The sequence below is a fragment of the Lithobates pipiens genome, unplaced genomic scaffold (genome assembly GCF_037356315.1).
Source record: "Lithobates pipiens isolate NorthernLeopardFrog02 unplaced genomic scaffold, aLitPip1_a1.2 Scaffold_27, whole genome shotgun sequence".
NCBI classification, from domain to species: Eukaryota; Metazoa; Chordata; class Amphibia; order Anura; family Ranidae; genus Lithobates; species Lithobates pipiens.
The window spans coordinates 117,585,569-117,608,418 of NW_027507788.1; the positions used below are offsets into that span (position 1 = coordinate 117,585,569).

General features: G+C 47.4%; 1 protein-coding gene across 2 annotated transcripts in view; it reads left to right on the forward strand.

Moving 5' to 3' along the window:
- Positions 1 to 22,850, forward strand: part of LOC143934090 (sulfotransferase 2B1-like) — a 94,225-nt gene that overhangs the window by 61,787 nt on the left and 9,588 nt on the right. For both annotated transcript variants that reach the window (XM_077457402.1, XM_077457401.1), the window contains exons 3-6: positions 7,254 to 7,462; positions 10,134 to 10,260; positions 13,479 to 13,573; positions 20,151 to 20,331. In XM_077457402.1, coding sequence (XP_077313528.1) covers positions 7,254 to 7,462; positions 10,134 to 10,260; positions 13,479 to 13,573; positions 20,151 to 20,331 — 612 coding nt within the window. The remainder of the gene's footprint in view (positions 1 to 7,253; positions 7,463 to 10,133; positions 10,261 to 13,478; positions 13,574 to 20,150; positions 20,332 to 22,850) is intronic.

The following is a 22,850-nucleotide window of genomic DNA, read 5'->3' on the forward strand; positions in this document are numbered from 1 at the left end:
TCCTGGAAGGGTTGAGGGAGTTGGTGGATATGTTCGGGGGGTCAGGGCCGACCAGTCCAGGCGGCGACTTGGGAGGCAGATATGAGCACCAGGCCTGCGGTGGTGGAACCGGCTGCGGTGGCGGCGCCCCCAGCCCCCTCGGTAGTGGTACCGGCGGTGGTTGCTGGGATGAGTGGGGACAAGGGGAAGCGGAGCCAGCAGGCCAGTCAGACATGGTCAGGATCGGGGATGCAGCAAGGTGCAAGGTTTATGTGTGCTTCGAGGGCCCTCTGGTATCGCATTTGAAGTCGGAAGTCCGGAAAAAGATCGCCAAGGGTGAGTATGTGGAGATATTCTCGCTGCTCCCGTTGGAAAGATTCAACTTGGATAGGGTCAAGCCCAACGACTCCAAGAAAGATGACGAGGAGAAGAGGCAATATCGGCTGATTCCGCGGACGATTGCAAATTGGTTGCAGGCTTTCGAGATTTTGGCGAACGTCATCGGCGAAAAGAACCCTGAGCACTGCTCGGCTTTGTTTTGCTATATGGACGCCATCGGGGGAAGCGCACAGGGTGTACGGGGGTGTAGCCTGGCTCAGGTACGATGAGCAATTCCGGCAACGGAAAGCGATTCGCCAGGAGCTGGGATCACAAGGATATCAGTCTCTGGATGAGGCTTATGTCCTCGGCACGGGCCCCGCCTCAGTTTTTTCAGGAGGGGGCCGGGGTACACCCTCCTCAGGACTGCCGGCCGGAAATAAGTGGGGAGTGTGCTGGCAGTTCAATGAGGGTATCTGCAAGTTTGGGGGTGCGTGCAGATTCAAGCACGAATGTTCGGGTTGTGGGGGAGCCCTTGCGTTGTCGCGGTGCTTCAAGTGGGGAAAGCGTACTGGTGACGCTACGAACAAAAGGGAGGATGCCGGTGAGGGTGGAAAGGATGCTTCCTTTTGTAAGTATCCGGACAGGGTTGCTGAGTGGCTGTTGGTGTCAGGGTTCCGAGAGGGTTTTCGGATACCTTGCGTGCTGACGGTGGTGCCGCCTGTGGCCCGGTACCTTAAGTCAGCCTTGCAGCACCCCACAGTGGTGAACAAAAAATTGGGAAAAGAAGTGGACATGGGGCGTATGGGGGGCCATTTGCAGACAGGCCTTGGGGGATCTCGTGGGGTCTTCGCTGGGGGTAGTCCCCAAGAAGGAGCCCAACAAGTTTCGGCTCATACACCACTTGTCCTTCCCCAAGGATGGCTCGGTCAATGATTTCATTGATCCTGAGGTGTGCACGGTGTCCTATACTTCATTTGACGCGGCTGTGGGTGCGGCGCTATGGAAAAGGGGCGCTCATGGCAAAGGCGGCCATCGAATGGACGTTCAGGTTGCTTCCGGTGCACCCGGACAGCTTCTGGCTGTTGGGTTGTCACTGGAGGGAGAAATTTTACGTGGACAAGTGTTTGCCCATGGGTTGCTCCATTTCTTGTTCCGTGTTTGCGGCGTTTAGCTTGTTTCTAGAGTGGGACATGTCTGGCCATTTTTGGGGTGCCATTGGCAGCCGAGAAAATAGAGGGTCCAGGGCCATGGAGTGCAGGTTACCGGTGGACAAGCTGGAGGATTTGCAGGGGGAGATTTGAGAGATCCAGGGACAACGTAAGGTGCAGTTGAGGACCTTCCAGTTGTTACTGTGAAAACTGAATTTTGCTTGCCAGATCATCCCTATGGGGCGGGTGTTCTGCCGACGGCTGTCGGCGGCGACCACTGGGGTAAAAGCCCCTACTCACTTCAATCGCTTGACAAAGGAAAACAGAGAGGATTTGAGGGTGTGGCATGATTTCCTATCCTCATACAACGGCCGGGCAGTATGGATGTCCGGACCAGTGAGCAATTTTTATGTGGAATTGGTCACTGGTGCGGCAGGTTCAATAGGATATGGCGCGTTTTTTCAGGGCAAGTGGAGCGGGTGTCAGGGCCGGCTTAGCCCTTCCTCCTCTGGGATGGCCGCTCAGCTGTCGGCTAATTGCCAGCTCTCTTCTCTTTCCACAGTTACCAGCTGTTTCCGATGATGCTCGTCTGACCTGCCTATTTAAAGCCTTCCAGCTCACTCTTCCTTTGCCCTCGCGTTGGTCACATCACAAGGAACCATCTCCTGCTGTTTGTTTCAAGACTGGCTTGCTGACATCCCTCCTGGCTTCTTATCCTGCTCGCAGTTGCTCTCCTTGGATCCCTGACTTCTGGCCTGGCTGATTACCTGATCTGGTTAATGAACTTTGGACTGGCTGACTACCCGACTACCTCTGGCTACTGGACTCTGGCTATGCTTGATTACGCTTTTTTCTATTTACCTTTTTATTTTTTATTAATAAACAAGTGTGATTTGATTGTACTTCTGTCTCAGTCTGTTTCATGGTTTCTGACAGCGCGGAGCCATCGCCACACGGTCTTGGAGGGAAGCGGGTTTCCTGGGTAACTTGGTGTTGCTGGAACTCTTTCCGGTGATGCTGTTGATGGAGCTGTGGGGGGAGGAATGCAGAAATTTGAAGTTGAGGATTAATTGTGATAACATGGGGGTGGTGCAGGTAGTTAATCACATGTCCACATCCTCGCCTTCGGTCATAAAGTTTTTTTTTTTGTTTTCAAAAAAGTTTATTAAAGCGATAAATAGAAAACAGTGTCAGCAAAAAGGATCAGATGACATATACATCATAAGCAGTTGGATGACAAGATTGTAATAAAGTGGTAAACAGACCATAGGACTCTACAGACCAGACAAAAAATAGGTCATAAAGGTTTTGCGGCAGTTAATACTTAGGTCTTTGCGGTTGAACATTTTTATGTATGCCATTCATATCCTGGGGGTGGACAACTCCTTGGCTGACTCACTGTCTCGTTTTCAGTGGGACAAGTTCAGGGAACTGGCGCCCGGCGCAGCAGCAGAAAGAATTCCTTGCCCGGAGTGGATCTGGGCTCTGCCCTTGGAGTCGCTGCGGAATGGATACGGCGGTCCGTAAGTGGTTCCACCTGGATGGCATATGAAAAGGTATGGAAAGAGTGGCGGGGATTGGTTCTGGAGGCGGGTATGGATGGCGATGGAAGCGACTGCTGTCTGTTGGTGCTGTATTTTGTGACCAGGAATATGGAATGCGGCCGGTCGGCGTCGTCAATTGATAAGAAAATGTCAGGTTTATTGTTTCTCTTCAAGTTATCGGATTCGGAAGATTGGACAAAAGATTTTTGAGTGCGGCAGATTTTAAAAGACTTTTGGAAATAGAACAAACGGATGGACACGTGGATGTACGTCCGGTCACATATGAGAACTTGGTGGCCATATGTGCGGAGTTGGGATCAATTTGCGCATCTCCGTATGAGGCGTTGTTATTTACAGCAGCCTTTTCATTGGCGCGTTACGGGGTGTTTTGGTTAAGGGAGTTGGTCAGCCCGTCGAAGCGGGTGCCGAGGGGACTGTTGGATCAGGACTTATGGGCGGATTGCGATAGGGTGTGGTTGCATTTGCGGAGGTCCAAAACTGACCAACAGGGGAAAGGAATGCAAGTGTTCCTGTTTGGGTCTAAGGTTTGCCCGGTGGTTGCAGTGCGCGAGTATCGTGGGGTGAGACCTGGGGGGGGGGGGGGGCGTTCCTTATGCATGAGGATGGGTCCTTCTTGTTGAGGTTTCAGTTTGTGTCGGTGTTTAGAAGATGTTTACATGCGGTAGGGTTGGTAGGGTCGGAGTATGCCTCACACTCCTTCCGCAGTGGGGTGGCCACGGAAGCTGCCAGATGTGGGTTGGATGAGGCATCGGTGCACAGGATCGGTAGGTGGGAGTCAAAGAGGTTTCGGTCATACATCAGACCACAGCTGGCGGTTGGGCATTCCCAATAGTGTTTTAAAAAGAAAAGGGGTGGACATGGTTGAGTGAATTCTGATTTGGGGCTTGCTATAGGTGCGTTGTTCTGATGTATGTTTGTCATTCTGTTGTGGTTTCTCGTTTCAGATGGAGGTTCAGTACGCCTCGTTTGGATCATGGGCCACTTATATGTTTGTTGGGGGCCAGGAGAGGAGACATGAGGCCGGATGGTAGGCAACTGGGGATTTCCAGGAGAGAAGCTGACTTGCATTGGTTGGGAATACCAGGCATGAAGTAGGACAGGGTGATAGTGGAGGTGGAGAGGTATGTACGGCTGGACAGACCCCCGGATGTGTTAGTAATTCATGCTGGGAGAAATGATCTGGGGGTCCGGACGGTCAGGGACTTGATCGGGGACATAAAATCGGATTTTGTGAAGTTCTGGACAAGATTTCCAAGTATGGTCCTGTTGTGGTCTGACATTGTGGCCAGGACACAGTGGAGGTGGGCTAGATCAGTGACAAGCATCCAGAAGACACGTATCCGGATCAATAAGGTGGTGGGGAGGTTTGTGGTCCAGAACGAGGCCTTGATGATTAGGCACAGGGAACTGGAGACTAATGTGGGCCTTTATCTAAGAAACGATGGGGTGCATCTCTCCGACGTCGAAGACGGAATCCAAAAGTTCTTGCGGGTGTGGGGATGCCCTCAAGGATAAGGTAGTCACCCTTTTCGGGCTGTGGTGTTATCTTTCTGGTGGTCTTTGACGGTGGCGGTAAACAGAGGTGATCTGAAAGGGGCAGGGGGCTCATTGGTAATATTTGTGATCATTGTTGTGGTCTTTTTCCTGCTTGTGTTTTTCTTTCAGGGGAAGATTGACGGTCGTCACGACAGCAGAAATCGGCTCTTCTGGGAGCTGCAGCGTTATCTTTCTGGTGGTCTTTGATGGTGGCGGTAAACAGAGGTGATCTAAAAGGGGTGGGGGGCTCATTGGTAATATGGGCCCCTCCGGTTTATTCCTGAACGGTGGATGGTTTCACTGCAGGAAGAGGTTGTCTCCAAGCGGTCACAGCTGGATTCCTGTTATGTTAAAGGTACCGCAGTGAGGTGGTGTTATGTGGTAAAGTGGGTCACCGTCAGAGATCACCAGACTGGGTTTAGCAAACGTTTTGTTTAATGTTTGTTGTTGCTGTATATATATATTTATATATATATATTTTGGAATTTTTGGTTGTGTTAATAAAGGCTGTTGTGACCATTTTACTCCATAAAGAAAGAGTGGTCTCATTATTATAGGGGTAATGAGAGGGGTGGAGAAAATGGTAGCAAGTTAAGAAAAGGGGACATTTGGGCTTCAGGAGTCATGAATTGTTGGTCTGACAGTACACATAAAAGTTCATTGATAAAAACGGCATGCAGTTTCCCCACAGGGGAACCCTGAATCAAAATGAAAAAAGAAAAATGCATGGGGGTCCCCTTAAATTCCATACCAGGCCCTTCAGGTCTGGTATGGATATTAAGGGGAACCCGCGCCAAAATAAAAAAAAAAATGGCATGGGGTCCCCCTCAAAATCCATACCAGACCTGGGTATGGATTTTAAAGGGAACCCTGCGCCAAAATGTAAAAAAAAAAAATGGCATGGGGTCAATCCAAACCAGACCCTTATCCGAGCATGCAACCTGGAAGGCCACAGGAAAAGAACCGGGGCGAGAGAGCGTCCCCCCTCCTGAAACGTACCAGGCCACATGCCCTCGACATTGGCAGAAGGCTTTGGGGTAGTAGCCCCCCCCAAAGCACCTTGTCCCCACATTGCTGGGGAGAAGGACCTCATCTCCACAACCCTAGCCGGGTAGTTGTAGGGGTCTGGGGGTGGGGGGCTTATCGGAATCTGAAGCCCCCTTTAACAAGGGGACCTCCAAATCTTGCCCCCCCCGTGTGAATTGATAATGGGGTACAAATGTACCCCTACCATTTCACAAAAAAAAGTGTCAAAAGGGTTAAACACAAGAGATGGTTTTTGACAAATCCTTTATTAATTTCTTCTTCTTTACGCTTCTTCTTCCATCTTCTTTCTTCTGGCCTTGCTTTGGTGTTCTTCTTCTTCCTCCATCTTCTTCTTCTTCATCTTCTTCTTCCTCCACTCTTCTAGTCCCGCATCTTGCTCTGGCTTCTTCTCCGCTCCGTCCGCACGATCTGCCTCAGGGGAGTCTTCCGCCGTGTGGCGCTTCTGTTCTTCTGACACTCCTTATATAATGGAGGGTGGTTACCGGGTGGCCCCGCCCTCCGTTATATAAGAAGAGAGACTGTCAGTGACTGCTTCAAATGCTACCAAATCTGTTGGCGTTCGCAGGGATCAGGCCTGACTCTGCGAACGCTGCAGTTATGTGTTTAGTAAATGACAGTGATCGATTGATACTGCACTTGGGTGGGCTGGGGGCGGAGGGGTTAACGCAGGTGCTAGCAGGTATCTGGGCTGATCCTGCTAATGCTGCATTTTTGGGAACCCTAAACTACTGGGGACGCTAATATAGTTCTGATCAGATCAAAGATATTGATCCATTCAGACACTATACTTCTAAGGGAGGTGTATGGTGCGTGTGTGGGTGTTAGCGCTACTGGCACTAATCTGACGCTGCCTGGGCTGACGCAGACCCTGACTGACGCTAAAACCTAACTGATATCACCCGCCGGGTGATCAGGGGGTTAAACCTTTATTAGGTAATATAAGGGTTAACGGGGCGGCTATCAAGGGGTTAAACCTTTTTTAGGGGGTACCCTAGACCTAAGGGGGGGCCTACTACTAACTGCCCTAACACTGTCACAAATGACCCCAATGCAGTGATCAGTGAAAAGTGCACTTAGTGACACTGTGACAGGGAGTGAAGGGGTTAACTGGGGGGGGGGTGAAGGGGGGGGGAGCGATCCGGGAGTGACAAGTGTACCTACGTGTACTGGTGTTAGTGTAGTGTTGTGCAACTCACGGTAAGATTTTCTCTCTCCTCTCTCTGGAATGAAAGGAGTTCTGATGCGAATCCGATTGCGTGCCCGACGTATGCCTACGACAATTTGCCCAGGAGAGCCGACCTGCCGCAGGATGACGGCAGTTAGTGGGCTACTGGTTAAAGTGAATTCTCTGCACTGCTGCGTTGGTCCCTTATTGTAACTACCAAACAACTCTCCTGTTGCCTGGCCTTAATTTAGACATACCTTGTGGATCAATTACATAATTGACCTTTCCAGGTGTCACATAGAGAGGTTGCTGGGTGGCTTCATCAAAACTTTTCTATTAAGCCCCATGAATTAAAGTTATGCTTCTGTCTGAAAATATACTGTACATAGACCACCTAATTTTATGTGGTTTATGAATATTTTATTATATAAAATTAGTATACGTACAGTAATTTTATATTATTACTGATTATCGTGACTATGTTTTTTGCAGGCACAAACTGGATGATTGAGATCTTGAGCTTACTTAGGACACATGGGGATCCTACTTGGTGTAATAGTGTTCCAATCTGGCTCCGATCTCCTTGGTTTGAATCTGTGGAGGGCCAGTCACAGATGATAGATATTACCCCTCCAAGAGTGTTTACCTCTCATTTACCATTCCCCATCTTCGTAAAGTCATTTTTCACATCTAAAGCAAAGGTTTGTTACTTAATGGTTCTAAAGCCAAGAATTTTGTTTACAAATGCTTTCCTTGCATTAAAGTGATTGTAAAGTCTTGTTTTTTTTCCTATAAAAATAACCAACATGTTATACTTACCTGCTCTGTGCACAGGGCAGCCGCGGACATTGCTGGACCGAGAGGGAGCTCAGGTAAGTATTTGGGGGCTGAGGAGGGCTGCTTTAGGGAAAAAAATGTTCTATCCTGTTTCGGTGCCATGCCCTTCTACATCACTGCTAGTCTGTGTTTCTCTCCTCACAGGACACAGCCAGCAGCGGGAGCCATTGGCTCCTATTGCTGTCAACCAAAGCCTGTGAGGAGGGAGCAGGACAGGGTTGTCCAGGCCAGGCTGTGTCTGTCTTTGGACACACACAGCCTGGCTTGGGAGTGAGCCCCTAGGTGTGCCCACATGGCAAGTGACTTGCTATGGGGGCACACACAGAAGAGAAGGAGCCAAGAGGGCTGTCAGGGGACCCCACTCTGTGTAATATCCTTTACAACCGCTTTAACTTACAGAATTGGCCAAAAGTTTATAGACACCTGGCCATCAAACATATACAACCCATGTGCATTAATATGGAGTTACCCCCTCCCCCCACCCCCCTTCACAGCTATAAAAGCCTCCAAACCTAGTGGCGGCCGGTGCTCAACATTTTTTTTGGGGGGAGGGGCACAAACTGAAAAGTTTTGAGAAAAACCCCCATCAATCGCAGTCACTGTGCCCATCAATTGCCGCCACTGTGACCATCAATTGCCGCCACTGTGCCCATCCAACGCAGCCACTGTGCCCATCAAACACAGCCACTGTGCCATATCAAATGCTCTCACTGTGCCATATCAAATGCTGCCACTGTGCTCCATCAAATACAGCTACTGTGCCCATCTTATGCAGCCACTGTGCCCCATCAAATGCAGCCTCACTGTGCCCCATCAAATGCAGCCTCACTGTGCCCCATCAAATTCAGCCTCAATGTGTCCCATCAGATGCAGCCTCACTGTCCCATCAAATTCAGCCTCACTGTCCCATCAAAGTCAGCCACACTGTCCCATCAAATGCAGCCTTACTGTGTTCCATCAAATGCAGTCACACTGTCGCATCAAATGCAGCCCCACTGTGTCCCATCAAATGCAGTCTCTGTGTCCCATCAAATGCAGCCTCACGGTGTTACATCAAATGTAGCCTTACTGTGTTCCATCAAATGCAGCCTCACTGTCCCATAAAATGCAGTCTCACTGTGCCATCAAATGCAGCCTCACTGTCCTATCAAATACAGCCTCACTGTGTCCCATCAAATGCAGCCTCACTGTGTCCCATCAAATGCAGTCTCTGTGTCCCATCAAATGCAGTCTCTGTGTCCCATCAAATGCAGTCTCTGTGTCCCATCAAATGCAGCCTCACTGTGTCCCATCAAATGCAGCCTCATTGCCCCATCAAACGCAGTCTTACTGTGCCATCAAATGCAGCCTCACTGTCCCATCAAATGCAACCTCAATGTCCCATCAAATACAGCCTCACTGTGTCCCATCAAATGCAGCCTCACTGTGTCCCATCACATGCACCCTCAATGTCCCATTAAATGCAGCCTCACTGTCCCATCAAATGCAGCCTCACAGTCCCATCAAGTGCAGCTTGTGTCCCATCAAATGCAACCTGTGTCCCATCAAATGCAGCCTCACTGTCCCATTAAACCCCCTTCCGCCACATTCTCTGCGGGAGGTCCGGACTGGCACTTACTTTGCTGTGGTGTCCTCTCCTTAGGGGGCACCGTGAAGAAGCTGTTCGGCGTGATGGAATGTACCACAAGGCAGGACAAAAGCCCACAGATGAAGCACCTCATCGTGGCGCTTCCCATAGTGCACTGTGTCCGGCGCCCAAACACAGTGCACTTAAGGACCTTTATTTCTAGTTTTTTCTATACATTACACTATATACATATTACCAAAAGTATTGGGACGCCTGCCTTTACACACACATGAACTTTAATGGCATCCTAGTTTTAGTCTGTAGAGTTCAATGTTGAGTTGGTCCACCCTTTGCAGCTATAACAGCTTCAACTTTTCTAAGAAGCCTGTCCACAAAGTATAGGAGTGTGTCTATGGGAATGTTTAACCATTCTTCCAGAAGCGCATTTGTGAGGTCAGGCACTGATTTTGGATGAGAAGGCCTGGCTCGCAGTCTCCATTCTAATTCATCCCATACATATTCTATTGGGTTGAGGTCAGGGCTATGCATGCCAGTCAAGTTCCTCAAACCTAAACCTGCTCATCCATGTCTTTATGGACCTTGCTTTGTGCACTGGTGCGCAGTCATGTTGGAACCAGAAGGGGTCTTCCCCAAACTGTTCCCACAAAGTTGAGAGCACGTAATTTTCCAAAATGACTTGGTATGCTGAAACCTTGACTGGGATGCCATTAAAGTTCATGTGAGTGTACACAATACTTTGGGTAATATAGTGTATATACAGAAAGATAGTACTAGCGTTGAACCAAACCTACATAAAGCACTTATTTCTTACCAATATCAAGTGAGGTCACTAGTCAGGGAACACCTTAAATCCAGTGAGACTTTTCCTCCTTTGTATTCAATTTTGTATCCTATGTCTGTCTCTTGGTGTGTGAAAGTTGTCTCTAATTAATATTTATTTTTCTAAGATTATCTACGTAATGAGGAACCCTAAGGATATTCTTGTATCCTTATTTCATTTCTCAAAGATGAGTTGCCATTATAAAGATCCTGGAAGTTTTGAAGAATTCTTTGAAGACTTTTTGCAAGGCAATGGTGGGTATATACCCAATGACAAAATACTTGTTATTGAAGCTTTTTGCGTCTGTATACTGGGAAGCAGAGTAGTTAGTTGGACAGCAGACATATCACTGTTTAAATGGACCACTATTTAGGTGCAGTGTGGATATTTATAAAACAGAAATTTGATATGTTGTTCATTACAGTACTGCTGGTTTAACCCCCGCTCTTCCACCCCACATGAGTAACAACAGACACAATCAAACAGTTGAACAGTGAACATTTATTTTCTTCCTGCAGTCCATGGTGTTATCAGTAGTGCAAGGAAGTATGAGCTGCCTCTTCTTCTTGTTCCATATTGAGTAGCTAACCCCTTTCCCTTAGCGAGCTGGCCGATGCCCTTCTGAAAGACACCTTGGTAAATTGGAATGCTGGAAATCCCAGACCTCACCTGCCTCTCTTGCCTCCTGCAAATCCTCCCAGGCCAGTTCGGGAAAGTCCATGTGCCCCCGGTCTACTCCGTGCGCTTGGCAGCTACTTTCCAGTCATTGTGCAATGATCCATCCCAGCCAGGATGCCTGATTTATTTTCCCAGGATTTCTGGTGTAGATTGTAGGCTTGAACCATCCAGCTCTGAGGTCTCTGAACCCTCAGGCTAGGTTAGGTTCCTGCTCTCCAGCACTGGGGCCTCTGAAACCCCAGCCCTTTGAGCGCTGCTCCTGAAGGTCACATTGTGAAGCTTCTCTGGACCCAGACTCTTCCCATCTCCTCCCAGGGAGCATGTGACCCCAGTATATATGTATGTTCCGCATCTGCCCATACAAATTAATGATTGGGCCAGGGCCATATACACTGCCTGCTCTTCAGTCCCTGCCCCGCCTTTTTTCCAGAACATTACCCTGGAGAAGCAAGAGAGGTCTTCCAGTTGGTGACACCCCCCTCTATTCTACTGCTCCTCCCAGACCCAGATCAACCCACCAGGCACCCGGCAAAGAAACTGTAAGGCACTGGCAATTTCTCCTAACTCTAACCTGTTAGCATCCACATAAAGGTGGTGGGTACTACATATATGAAGCATGATTTATATAATACTTTCTATATGACTTGATTCCATGTATTACTCACTTCTATGTATGTGTGGTTACTCCAATTTGCAATGTTCCAAGATTGTATTTCTCTCTAAGATTATTCCTCCTTGTCACAGGTGGTGACAGCCCAACTTCACAAGTAATAGCTCAGCCTTCTCATGTGTTTTTTTGCATTAATATAAAAGACATGTCCTGGATCTATAGTTGTGTTCAAAATAATAGCAGTCCAATATCACTGGCTAGATCACTCACTGTTTTTGGTATATATTATATTTTGACATGGCGAATAATTTAATAGTAGGTGTAGTAGAGTAATAGACAACCAACAGACCCAACAGTCATGACATGCATTATGCTGATTCTGTGTAATTGAATCATTAATTGTTCACAATAATAGCAGAGTTGGAGTTCAATTAGTGAGGTAATTTAGTCTGTGAAAAAAATACATGTCAGACAGGGGGCCCTTATTTAAAAGAGGAAGGCAGCAAATTTTGTACATGCTAGCTATAGTGCATTTCTCTCTGAAAATCTGTGTAAAATGGGTAGGTCCAGACATTGTTCAGAAAACAGTGTACTTTGAATAAAAGGTTGATTGGAGAGGGGAAAACATATAAAGAAGCACAGAAACTATAATGATCTCAGATGCTTTAAAATGGCAACCAAAACCAGAAAAACGTGGAAGAAAATGGAAAACTACCATTCGAATGGATCAAAGAATAGCCAAAATGGCAAAGACTCAGTTAATGTTACCTGCGAGCATTGTAACAAGTAGAAGACACCTATGTGAAGCCAAGCTATCGGCAAGAAGCCTCCACAAAGTCCAATTGTTGAAAAAAAAGGACATGTGCTAATGAGGTTACAATTTGCCAAAGCACATTTTGACTGGCCTAATGAGAAATGGCACAATTTTTTGTGGATTGGTGAAAGCAAGATTGCTCTTTTTGGGTCTAGAGGCCACATACAGTTTGTCAGACAACCTCCAAACACTGAATTCAAGCCACAGTACACTGTGAAGATAGTGAAGCTTGGTGGCACAAGCATCATGACATGGGAATGTTTCTCATATTATGGTGTTGGGCCTATTTATCACATACCAGGGATCATGGATCACTCTAAATATATCAGAATTCTTAAAAAGGTCATGCTGCCTTATGACTAAGAGAAAATGACCTTGAAATGGGTGTTTCAACAAGACATTGACTCCAAATACACCAGTAAGTGATCATCATCTTGGCTCCAGACCAACAAGGTTAACGTTATGGAGTGGCCAGTACAATCCCTGGGCCTTAATCCAATAGAAAACTTGTGGGGTGACATAAAAAAATGCTGTTTATGAGGAATAACCAAGAAATGCAGAGGAATCGTGGAATGTAGTGCAATCATCCTGGGCTAGAATACCTGTTCAAAGGTGCCAGAAATTGGTCAACTCCATGCAACATAGATGTTAAACAGTAGTTATACAACTAAATATTAGTTCAGTGATTCACAAGAAAGCTAAATCTTCAAGTATTTTTCAGTTTATATAGTAAATGTTTGAGTTTGTAAAGAAAAATGCAGACAGTGCTATTTTTTGGAAAAGCCTAATATTCATTTTTCTTCTCTTCTGTAAAGCAATAACAAATATTCTTCATGTTTTGATTTGGAATAGACTGTGCAGTGTTTTCTGAAAGCATTTGCTTGTATGGATATAAAAGCTAAAGATTTGTAGCTTCCATAAAAGTAAATGCAGGTTAGAAATGCACAGAAAAGTGCATCTCACACATATTGTTTAGACACCAGACAAACCCATGTGTTTCTTTGACCATTAGAGGTAGAGTGAGTACTTTTTGATTGTGAAAAATCCCCTCTCACCATAACCTGTGTGGTTATACTGTGCCAAATCCCAGCGTTTATGTCTTGTTTTCTCAAAATCTAGGATAGGTTGACATATGTGTTGGCAGTACCAAGTGGAAATCGTGTTTAGGGCGTTATGCATTCAGGGATGTACAGTATGTCCAAAATATTGACTACCTGCATTATAGCATCCAGTACTCTGAATAGCAGCAACATATTTCAACCTGTAATAGATTTTGAAAGATAAGACTTGTGTCTTTCTTCAACCAAACTAACTATGTAACTATATGTGACTAATACTGTATGTTCACAGTTTATTTGCCTTCCATGTAGTTCTATACAGCTCATGGTTTGATCATGTGAAAGGATGGATGCAAATGAAGACAAATAAGAACTTCTTTTATATCACTTATGAGGAACTTCATCAGGTAAAGGGTCAGAATTATTATTTTTGGGGTCCTTTCTGTGCAAAAATTAATTTCAGGGAGGTGGCGCTTCACGCCCACAAACGCTCCCCCGCCTCGGGGCAAAGTATTTTTTAAATCACTTTCTCAATATTTTTTCACAGTGCTTCTGGGGAAGGGGCTGGGTGGCAGTGGACGGTGTCAGTAGTTTCTTTACTTTTAATAATTTAATTTTTTTTTTTACACTTTAAATTGTTGGAAGGGGTTGGGGCAGTGGACAGTGTTGGTAGGGCAGGGGAGAATGGTGTCAGTAGTTTATTTTAGTGTTTTACACTTTTTCATTTTTTAGAATTTTTTTACAATATTTTATTTTTTATTTTTGGGGGCTTTGGTGAGATGTCAGGGGTCTAAACAGACCCCTGACATCTCCCCTTTGAGACAGACAAAGGGACTGAGAACACATTCCCCAGTCCCTTTCTCAGCACTAAAGATGAATGAACAGGAGACAGAGGCTCCAGTCCATTAATAAACCGAGCAGAGTAAACATAGTTTACTGCTTCAGTTTAGCCGTCAGCCGCTGGAGGGAGAGAAGGAGAGGCGGCTGTCATGATCACAGTTGTCTCCCGCCTTCCGATCATTCCCGGGAGATCGGAAGGTACTTGCTGGTGTGCGGGAGCCGCCGTAGAAATCCGGGAGACTTGAGATGTCTGTGATTAGCTCTTCAATGCAATTCCAGTCTAGACTATGGTTCCCCAGCCTTTTCACTCAGGCAGCAGTTACAGTACAAGTTTTAGTACTCTGTTAAAATAGAATGCTTACCAGAGCAGTCTTGTGGGAATATTTAATTGCCGTAGAAGACGGAGTCAACCAAAGAACTAACATCAATACATGTACAGACATCTGAGTCCAACAAGCCCAAGATGGCTGCTAGGAGTCAAACTGCACATGGGTCTACACAGAGCACCCGTGAGTGGACTGACGGAGAACTATAGTTGGGCAAGCCGTTCGAGCCAAGCAAAAGTTCGGCCCAAACATTGCCTGTTTGCCCATTTGGCGAACACTCGATTTTGAGCGGCGCTCGGTGCGATATTCGCCTGCTGAGCCCCCTCACAATGCACTGCGCGCTGCACAGTTAATTTGTAAGCCCTGATTGGGCAAAGCACAGTGAATAGCTGGTCGTTAAGGACCGGCCGGAAAGCCTCCAGGTCTGGTATGGATTTTAACCACTTCTGGACCGCATTTATTATAGCAGGGCGGCCCAGGTACACAAGATCACATACCTGTAAACAAAGCACACCGCTGATCTGTCAGGAAGGAAAAGTGAGAGATTGCGTTTCATCTAAGCTGAATCACGATCTCTCTCTTCCTCCAGTGAATCCACTTCCCCCACCTCCAGTTAGAAACACCTCCCAGGAAACACATATAACCCCTGGATCGCTCAAAAGTGTTAACTCCTTCCCTGCCCGGTCATTTATACAAGGGCCAATGCATTTTTTTGCACTGATCACTGTATTAGTGTCACTTATGGTCAGATTTGACCCTGACACAAAAAGTGTCACTTAGGGTCAGATTTGTCCACCGCAATGTCGCAGTCACGCTAAAAATCACAGATTGACACCATTACCAGTAAAAAATAAATAAAAATAAAAGTCCCTAAATCTATCCCGTAGTTTGTAAACGCTATAACTTTTGCACAAACCAATCAATATACACTTAATGGGATTTTTTTACCAAAAATATGTAGCAGAATACAAATTGGCCTAAATTAATGAAGAAATTTGTTTTTGTCATTTTTTTTTTGGATCTGTATTATAATAGAAAGTAGAAAATATTGTGTGTTTTTTTTTTTTCAAAATGTCTGTCTTTTTTTGTTTATAGCACAAAAAATAAAAAATAAAACTTTTGATAAAATACCACCAAAAGAAATCTCTATTTGTGGGAAAAAAAAGAGATCAATTGTGTTTGGGTACAATGTCCAACTCTATAGAGAACTAAGTTAGAAGTAATTTGCATCTCATAAGTTCCACCAAAGACAGGGCTCCATAGAAAACAAGTGGAGAAAAAAGAAAGGAGATAGTATGGCTGATGAGAGCAAAAGCCATGAAAGAGGTAAAGTCATATGGCAACACCTCTCATAAGCCATTTTTTTAATAAGCCCACACAGGCTCTAAGCAGCCTAAAAGAGCACCAGGCATAGGCTGGTGGCATACAATGGGTGGCATACACTATAGCGTTCCTTACACGTAAACAGAACAAAAGTTTGAAACTTTATTGAGACAACCTTTAGTAAAGCTGAAATTGAGCAAATCGTGCATTGTTTCCGTACACTGAGGCCAAACGTACCAAACACTGGGAGCCCAACAAATTGCTTGAGGAAGGAACCACATTTTTCATGGGGGTGATCCCACTAATTCCCCCCCCCCCCCACATTAATGATTAAACTCTCTACTATTTTTTCCAATTATGATTATTCAGACATGTACGTAGCTGTAGTGCAACGTAAGCGTAGGGCATACATGACAGGGTGCAAGGCTTACGCAGGGGAATGGTGCGAGGGGTTAAGAAAGTTACAAGGCTTACCTGATTGGAGGATGGAGTAAGAGTGGGTAGAGTAGAGTTGATGGGAAGGCACGTGAGGGTAGGAAGGTCAGCAGTCTGGAGCAGCAGGTCAGGAGGAACGTTCGGGATCACCACCCTAGAAAAGATGAGTGGGTTAGAACAGCTTTGGGAGCAGCTTAGATTGGCAGCTCGATCGTTGGTGGTACCGGTGGTTCCCCCTGGTGAAGCTCCGGTCGGGGGGGCTAGCAGTGATTGCAGAGCGGCAGTCGGGTGGCCACGCCTCCGGGCACGTCTCAGTGCCTGGGAGGGATGGTCGGAGGAGGAGCGGCGTGCACACGAGCAGTGCGGCGCACGTTGATGACGTCAGCGGATATGACGTCGGCGTGACCGGAAGTTCGTCACGGGTAAACAAAAAAGATGGCGGCCTCCAGGATACGGACACAGAAAACGGCCGGGGGCGGCCTGGGCCGTCCAGAACACCAGCCCGGAGGCCCCCGATGGGGCCTGAGAGTGCACCGGAGTGCAGCACGAAAGAGGGGGAGTTGCATGAAGGGAAGGATTACACGCCAGCGACAGTGGGGCCAGTGGCTGGAGGGCCTTCTAGCCTGCAGCAGCCCGGTAAGTCCTTGGGGTATGTCGAGGGGTTGACCGCTGGGGTTAGAGGGGGGATGCAGGGTCGGGGGGCACAGGGGGGAACGGTGTGGGGGGTAGTGAAGTATTAAATGCCCTGAAAGAGTTGCTACGCCGCTTGGAGGGCAGCGGGCGGCCGGCGTCCGCCCCGATTAACCCTTGGGTGGCGCCGCCCGGTGCGGTGCGGGGGGTAAGGGGGACAGCAGTCCCCTCTGTACTAGGGATGTCGAGGGGTGGGGTGTCAGCAGAGACGCGGGCGGAAAAGCAGACGGAGACATGGTCAGACGGCGAGGGACCGTTGGTGCTTCAGTAGGAAAAGATAATGACGCAGAGAAGATTCGGCGGATGCGGCGAGGAGCGAAGTATATGTGTGCTTAGAGGGACCGTTTAGGGGCGCATTTGAAGAAAGAGGTGAGGGAGAGGATTTGGAAGGACGAGTTCGTAGAAATTTTCTCATTGTTACCGTTGGAAAAATTAAATTTAGACAGGGTCAAGCCGGATGAGAGAAAAAATTAAGAGGAGGGGTATAGGCTTATTCCGCGCACGTTTGCAAATTGGTTGCAAGCGTTTGCGATTTTAGCTAGCGTGAGTGGGGAAAAGGCACCGGAGAATTGTTCAGCGTTGTTTTGCTATTTGGAGGCCATTAGTGAGGTGCACAGGGTGTATGGGGGTTTGGCCTGGCTCCGATATGACGGACAGTTTCGCCAACGAAAAGCGGTGCGCCCGACCATTAGATGGGACCATAAGGATATCAGCCTGTGGATGAAGTTGATGACTTCGTCCAGGGCCAGTTTTTTTTTTTTTTCAGGGGGGCTGGCGGCGCTGAGGATCGCTGGCCCCAAAACAGGAAAGGGTTTGCTGGCAATTTAATGACGGGACGTGCGAGTTTGGGAACACATGTCGCTACTAGCACAAGCGTTTGGGATGTAGTGGAGGGCACCCCTTTGCGCGTTGCTTCAGGCAAGGACAAGGTCGCACTGGGGACTTCGCTGGATAAAGGGATGACGCCAGTGAGGCGGGACAGGATGCTGCCTTTCCTAAGTAGGTATCCTGATCGGGCCGCTGGGCCGGATGGCCGGCCCATTTCTTACCCCACCGATGGGGGATCTGGTGGTCTCACCTTTGGGGGTGGTTCCGGAGAAGGAACCGGGGCAATTTAGGATGATTCACCACCTGTCTTACCCCAGGGGCGGTTCGGTAAATGACGGTATTGACCCGCAAGCTTGTGCGGTTACCTATATGTCATTTGACGTCGCAATTGCGTGGGTAAGGAAGTATGGCAGGGGGGCTCTGATGGCGAAAACGGATGGGGAGGCAGCGTTTCGTTTGTTGCTAGTGCATCCAGGGAGTATGCACTTGTTGGGTTGTTGCTGGCAGGGATCTTATTTTGTTGATCGCTGCTTGCCCATGGGATGTTCTATCTCATGTGCTCTTTTTAAGATGTTCAGTTCCTTTTTTGAGCGGGCTGTGATGGAGACGGCTAGGGTCAACTCGGTTATCTCTTACCTGGATGACTTCCTGTGTGTGGGTCCGCCAGGATCCCGCGGCTGCGGGATACTGCTGGGGACGGTGCAGCATCTGGCGGAACGGTTTGGGGTTCCCTTAGCGAAGGAGTAGACGGAAGGTCCCACATCGGAGATAGTGTTTTTGGGAATCACGATTGATTCCTTGGCCATGGAATGTAGATTGCCGGAGGAGAAGGTGGTGGCGCTGAGGCAGGAGGTGAGCGCGGCGCGAGGCAGGCAAAAACTCAGGTTGCAGGAATGGCAATCGCTCATGGGCAAATTGAATTTGCTTGCAGGATCATGCCCATGGGGCGGAATTTTTGCAGGAGGCTGGCGGGTGAGGGTGCCCACTCACTTCGTTAGATTGTTCAGAGAGTTACGGGACGATCTGGGAGTGTGGGGGTGTTCCCGGATGAGTTTAATGGGAGAGAGCGATAGTGCAGGAGAGACTGGTCAGCGATGCTGATTTAGTGTTGTTTACCGACGCGGCAGGTTCGGCGGGTCCTGGAGGTAGCCTGAGACCTGTCCCGGTAAGTGACCCCCCTCCCTCTGGGACTCTGCCGTGGACGGAGCTTATTGCCACGAGCAATGGAGTGCGGAACCTTGCCCGGAATCTTGGAGAGAGGTCGGGTTCTTGAAAATTCTTGAAAATTCTGGCACTGCTGGAGCTTTTTCCCATTGTTCTGGCTGTGGACTTGTGGGGGGACAAGCTCAGGGATAAAAAAGTATGATTCAATTGTGACAACATGGGGGTGGTGGTGGCCATAAACAATATCTCGGCTTCCTCGCCCCCGGTGGTTAGGTTGTTAAGGAGGTTGGTGCGCAGTTGTTTGCGGATTAATGAGTTTGTTTATGCGGTGCACATCCCTGGAATTGAGAATAGGTGGGCGGATGTTCTGTCTCGTTTCCAGTGGGAGGATTTTTCGCAGTCTGCAAACAGACGCGGGTACCCGTGCCCTCCGGAGTTGTGGAGGATTGTGTTGGACTCATCGGAGGATTGTTTCAACAGTCGATGAGTGAAGATACTCGAGCGGCTTATCAGGCAAGGTGGAGGGAATGGTCGACCTGGTTGGGTGAGGTTGGGGGGCCAGAAGTCCCTGCAGATCTGCTGATGTGGGTGCTAGGTTTTATCTGTTATAATTATGTGTCCGGGGTGTCTGGGTCAGCAGTCAGCAAAAAACATGTCGGCTTTGGCCTTTTGGTTTCAACGTAAAGGGTTAGTGGATGTGACTAAGAATTTTTTAGTTAAAAAGGCGTTGAGGGTTTTTTAGAAAGGGGGCGGCGAGAAAGGACTCTCGGCGGCCGATTTCTTTTGCTGTCTTGGGCATTTTTGTTGCGCCACATCGGGGAAGTGTGTTCTATAGTTTTTGAACAAAAAACTTTTCCGAGCTGCTTTCTTGTTGCCATTTTTTGGGGCGTTTCGGATAGGTGAATTGGTATCACCTTCCAAGAAAGCTTCGGGGGGGTTTGAGGAGAGGGGATGTTTACTGGGCCCCTTCTTCTGTGGTAATTTTGATTAGGAAGTACAAAAATGGTTCAGTTAGGTAGTGGGGTATGGGTAGAGTTGTTTCGGGGTGCAGACCCCAGTTTTTGCCCTGTGGAGGCTTTAAGGGTTTATTTGGAGGTACGCCCGGGGGGGACGGGGCCTTATTCATTCATGAAGATGGTTCGTGCCTTTCTCGGTTCCAATTTCCGGCGGTGTTGAGGAAGTGTTTGCAGAGCGGGGGTTTGTCTCCGGGGGATTATGTACCAATAAACTGAACACAGAGTACCCAGGTTCATGCATTAAAGGGTTGTCTTTTTTGTTTTTGTTTCAAACTATAGGCATATGCTGCATTTAAATGCTGTTGAAGATGCAATGCATTTGGAAATGGATACTTCTACTAATGATTTTTCTCTTCATCCAGGATCTCAGAGGAAGTGTGGTAAAAATTTGTGATTTTTTGGGGAAAGAATTACATGAAGTACAGACTGATTTAGTTGTAAACAATTCATCTTTCAAAGCAATGAAAGAGAACAAGATGTCCAACTACAGTTTACTTCCTCAGAATTATATAGATCAAACCAAAGGTTCTTTTATGCGCAAAGGTAAAAATCTGATTTAATATATGTTATCAGTTTTAAATAAAGTGTCAATAAACCTATTTGCATATGCGTGGACTAATAGTGCATTGAATTACTGTACCTACCTTTTTTTTTCACTTACATTGGTCAATACCCTATTACTCCGTAGCTTAGTGTGGAATATGTAGGTAGTACTCTCTGCTAGAGTGCGATGAATCCTGCACACATTTTCTTGTGCCTGGAGCAACAGCGCAGATTGGTGCTCTAGTCATGTGTCTTCATGTTTAAAATGAAAAACAGGATCCAAATATTATATAATGAATGTAAAATAAAGGCTATAGGCCAGTGATTCTCAACCAGGGTTCCTCCAAAGGTTGCTAGGGGTTCCTTCAGCATTGGGCAATTTCTGCCTCTCAGATAAGTTCCCACCGACACCATTGATTTTTTTAGCTATCTGTAAGGGGGTAATTCTTCCCAATGACCACAAGTGTAAGGACCATTCTTTACACTAACCATCACACTAATGTATCATGAGTTGTAGATTTCAAATTTTTATCAGGGGTTCCCCCAAGACCGGAGAACTATTTCAAGGGTTCCTCTGTGTTGAAAAGGTTGAGAAAGGCTGCTATAGGCATAACAATTGGATACTGTAATTAAGAATGTTTATTAAAATAAAGATTTTTAAAGCTCTCAAAGCTGAAGTTGGAGTTTATCACCCCACCTGATGCACCTGTCACAGCCTGCAGCCTCTAACTCAGCATGCCCAGAATAAACTCTCTTCCTACCCAAACTACAGTACAAAAAATTATCCATAAACGGCACTTTAATCACCTGCCAACCAGCCGGCATCATAATACTGCGGCAGGTCAGCGCGATCCAGCGAACCGTTGTAGGTGTACGCCCGTCCCTTTAAGCGAGATAGCAGGCGCGCGCCTGCTGCACAGCGGGGGTGCCGATGCTTGTAACCAGTAGTGATGGCCGAACGGTTTGCCCGGCGGTCGTTTCGCTGCGAATTTCGGCTGTTCGCGGTCCGCCCGTTCGGCGTACTATTGGCGCCTTACGCCCGGCGGACTTCTGTGTTATCTGTGTAAAAGAACTTTGACCTATGATGACACATCCATCATGGGGTACGGGACAGCCAATTGAGACATTACAGCACATGGACACTTGGACATTCCCCCTAACTTATAAATACACCCGATCTGGCAGCCATTTTACATTGTTTCTTCTGTCACTATAGGTAGAGGTTGCTGTGTGGAGCAGGGAGAGATTACAGTGACCCAAATCGCTAGCTATTTGGTACACAAAAGTTCTTTTCAGGACTGGTATAGGTGTAAGGTGTAGTTCAGGATAGGCAGTGCTGTGCTAGTGATTGTTGCAGCAGCCTGAGTGTCTTTTGTCAGTTTAGAGAAAGGGACAGGACGGTGTGTGCTGCAGGGACAGCCAGTTTAGTCATTAGCTGTTACTATCAGGTCCACAAAAGTGCTATTTCAATTATTGTTCCAGTAGCCTCTGTTTTGTCAGTTTATATAGGGACAGGCAGGAAGCAGTGTGTGAGGCAGTGAGGGTCAGTTTAATCAGTAGCTGTTACTATTAGTTCCACAAAGGTTCTTTTCAGGACTGGTATCAGTGGTATGGTAATAGGCTTGTACACGTATAATATTCTTTCTTCCAAATATAGAAAGAATATTATACTTGACTGCTGCCCTTCTGCTGCAGTCTGCTAATCATTCACAACCCACTTGTTCCACAAAGCTCCTTATAAGGACTGGTAACTTGGTCTGTCTAGGGTGCTACAGTACATAGGGTTGAGTGAGGTACAGTCTGCCATTCCATAAGGACTGGTATAGGTCCACAGTACATAGGGTTGAGGTGCACTACTGCTGACCGCTGCCCTATACTGCAGCAGTCCTTCATCGGTATAGGGACTGAGAGTTTTGTCACAGGGTCATTTAAAAAATGACAGGCAGAGGAAGAGGCAGGCCCTTCCGCAGGGGTGGAAGGGGTAGGGCAGGAGCAACAGGCTTGAGCCAAAGTGGGAAGTTTCAGAAGGTGCGTTCAATTACTTTAAAGGACGCACCAGACTTGGTTGAGTGGCTCACTCAGCCTTACTCTTCTGCACCCTCCTCATCCTCTCGATCTGCACCCTCTTCTTCACTCTCTGCTATGTGCACCCCCAAAGACACTACCACCAACAACACCACCACCACCACATACCTTGTGCTTGAGTCACAGGAATTATTTTCCGATCCATATCAAGACATTTCTGATGTGCAGCCACTCTTGGTATTGGATCAGGAAGAGGAGGCAGCAACAACCGCTACTCAGCAGTCTGACGACAGTACCCAGATCAGCCCAAGGAGGAGGTTGGTCCCCAGTGTTGCTGCCTACTCCGATATCTCTATTTATAGCGGTGGGGAAGGTGATGTTGATGATGACGTGTCTAGTGATGTCACGTGGGTGCCCACAAGAGAGGAAGAGGAGGGGAGTTCAGAGGGAGATATGGACCAGCAGATAGGGAGGAGAAGCAGGAATAACTTACA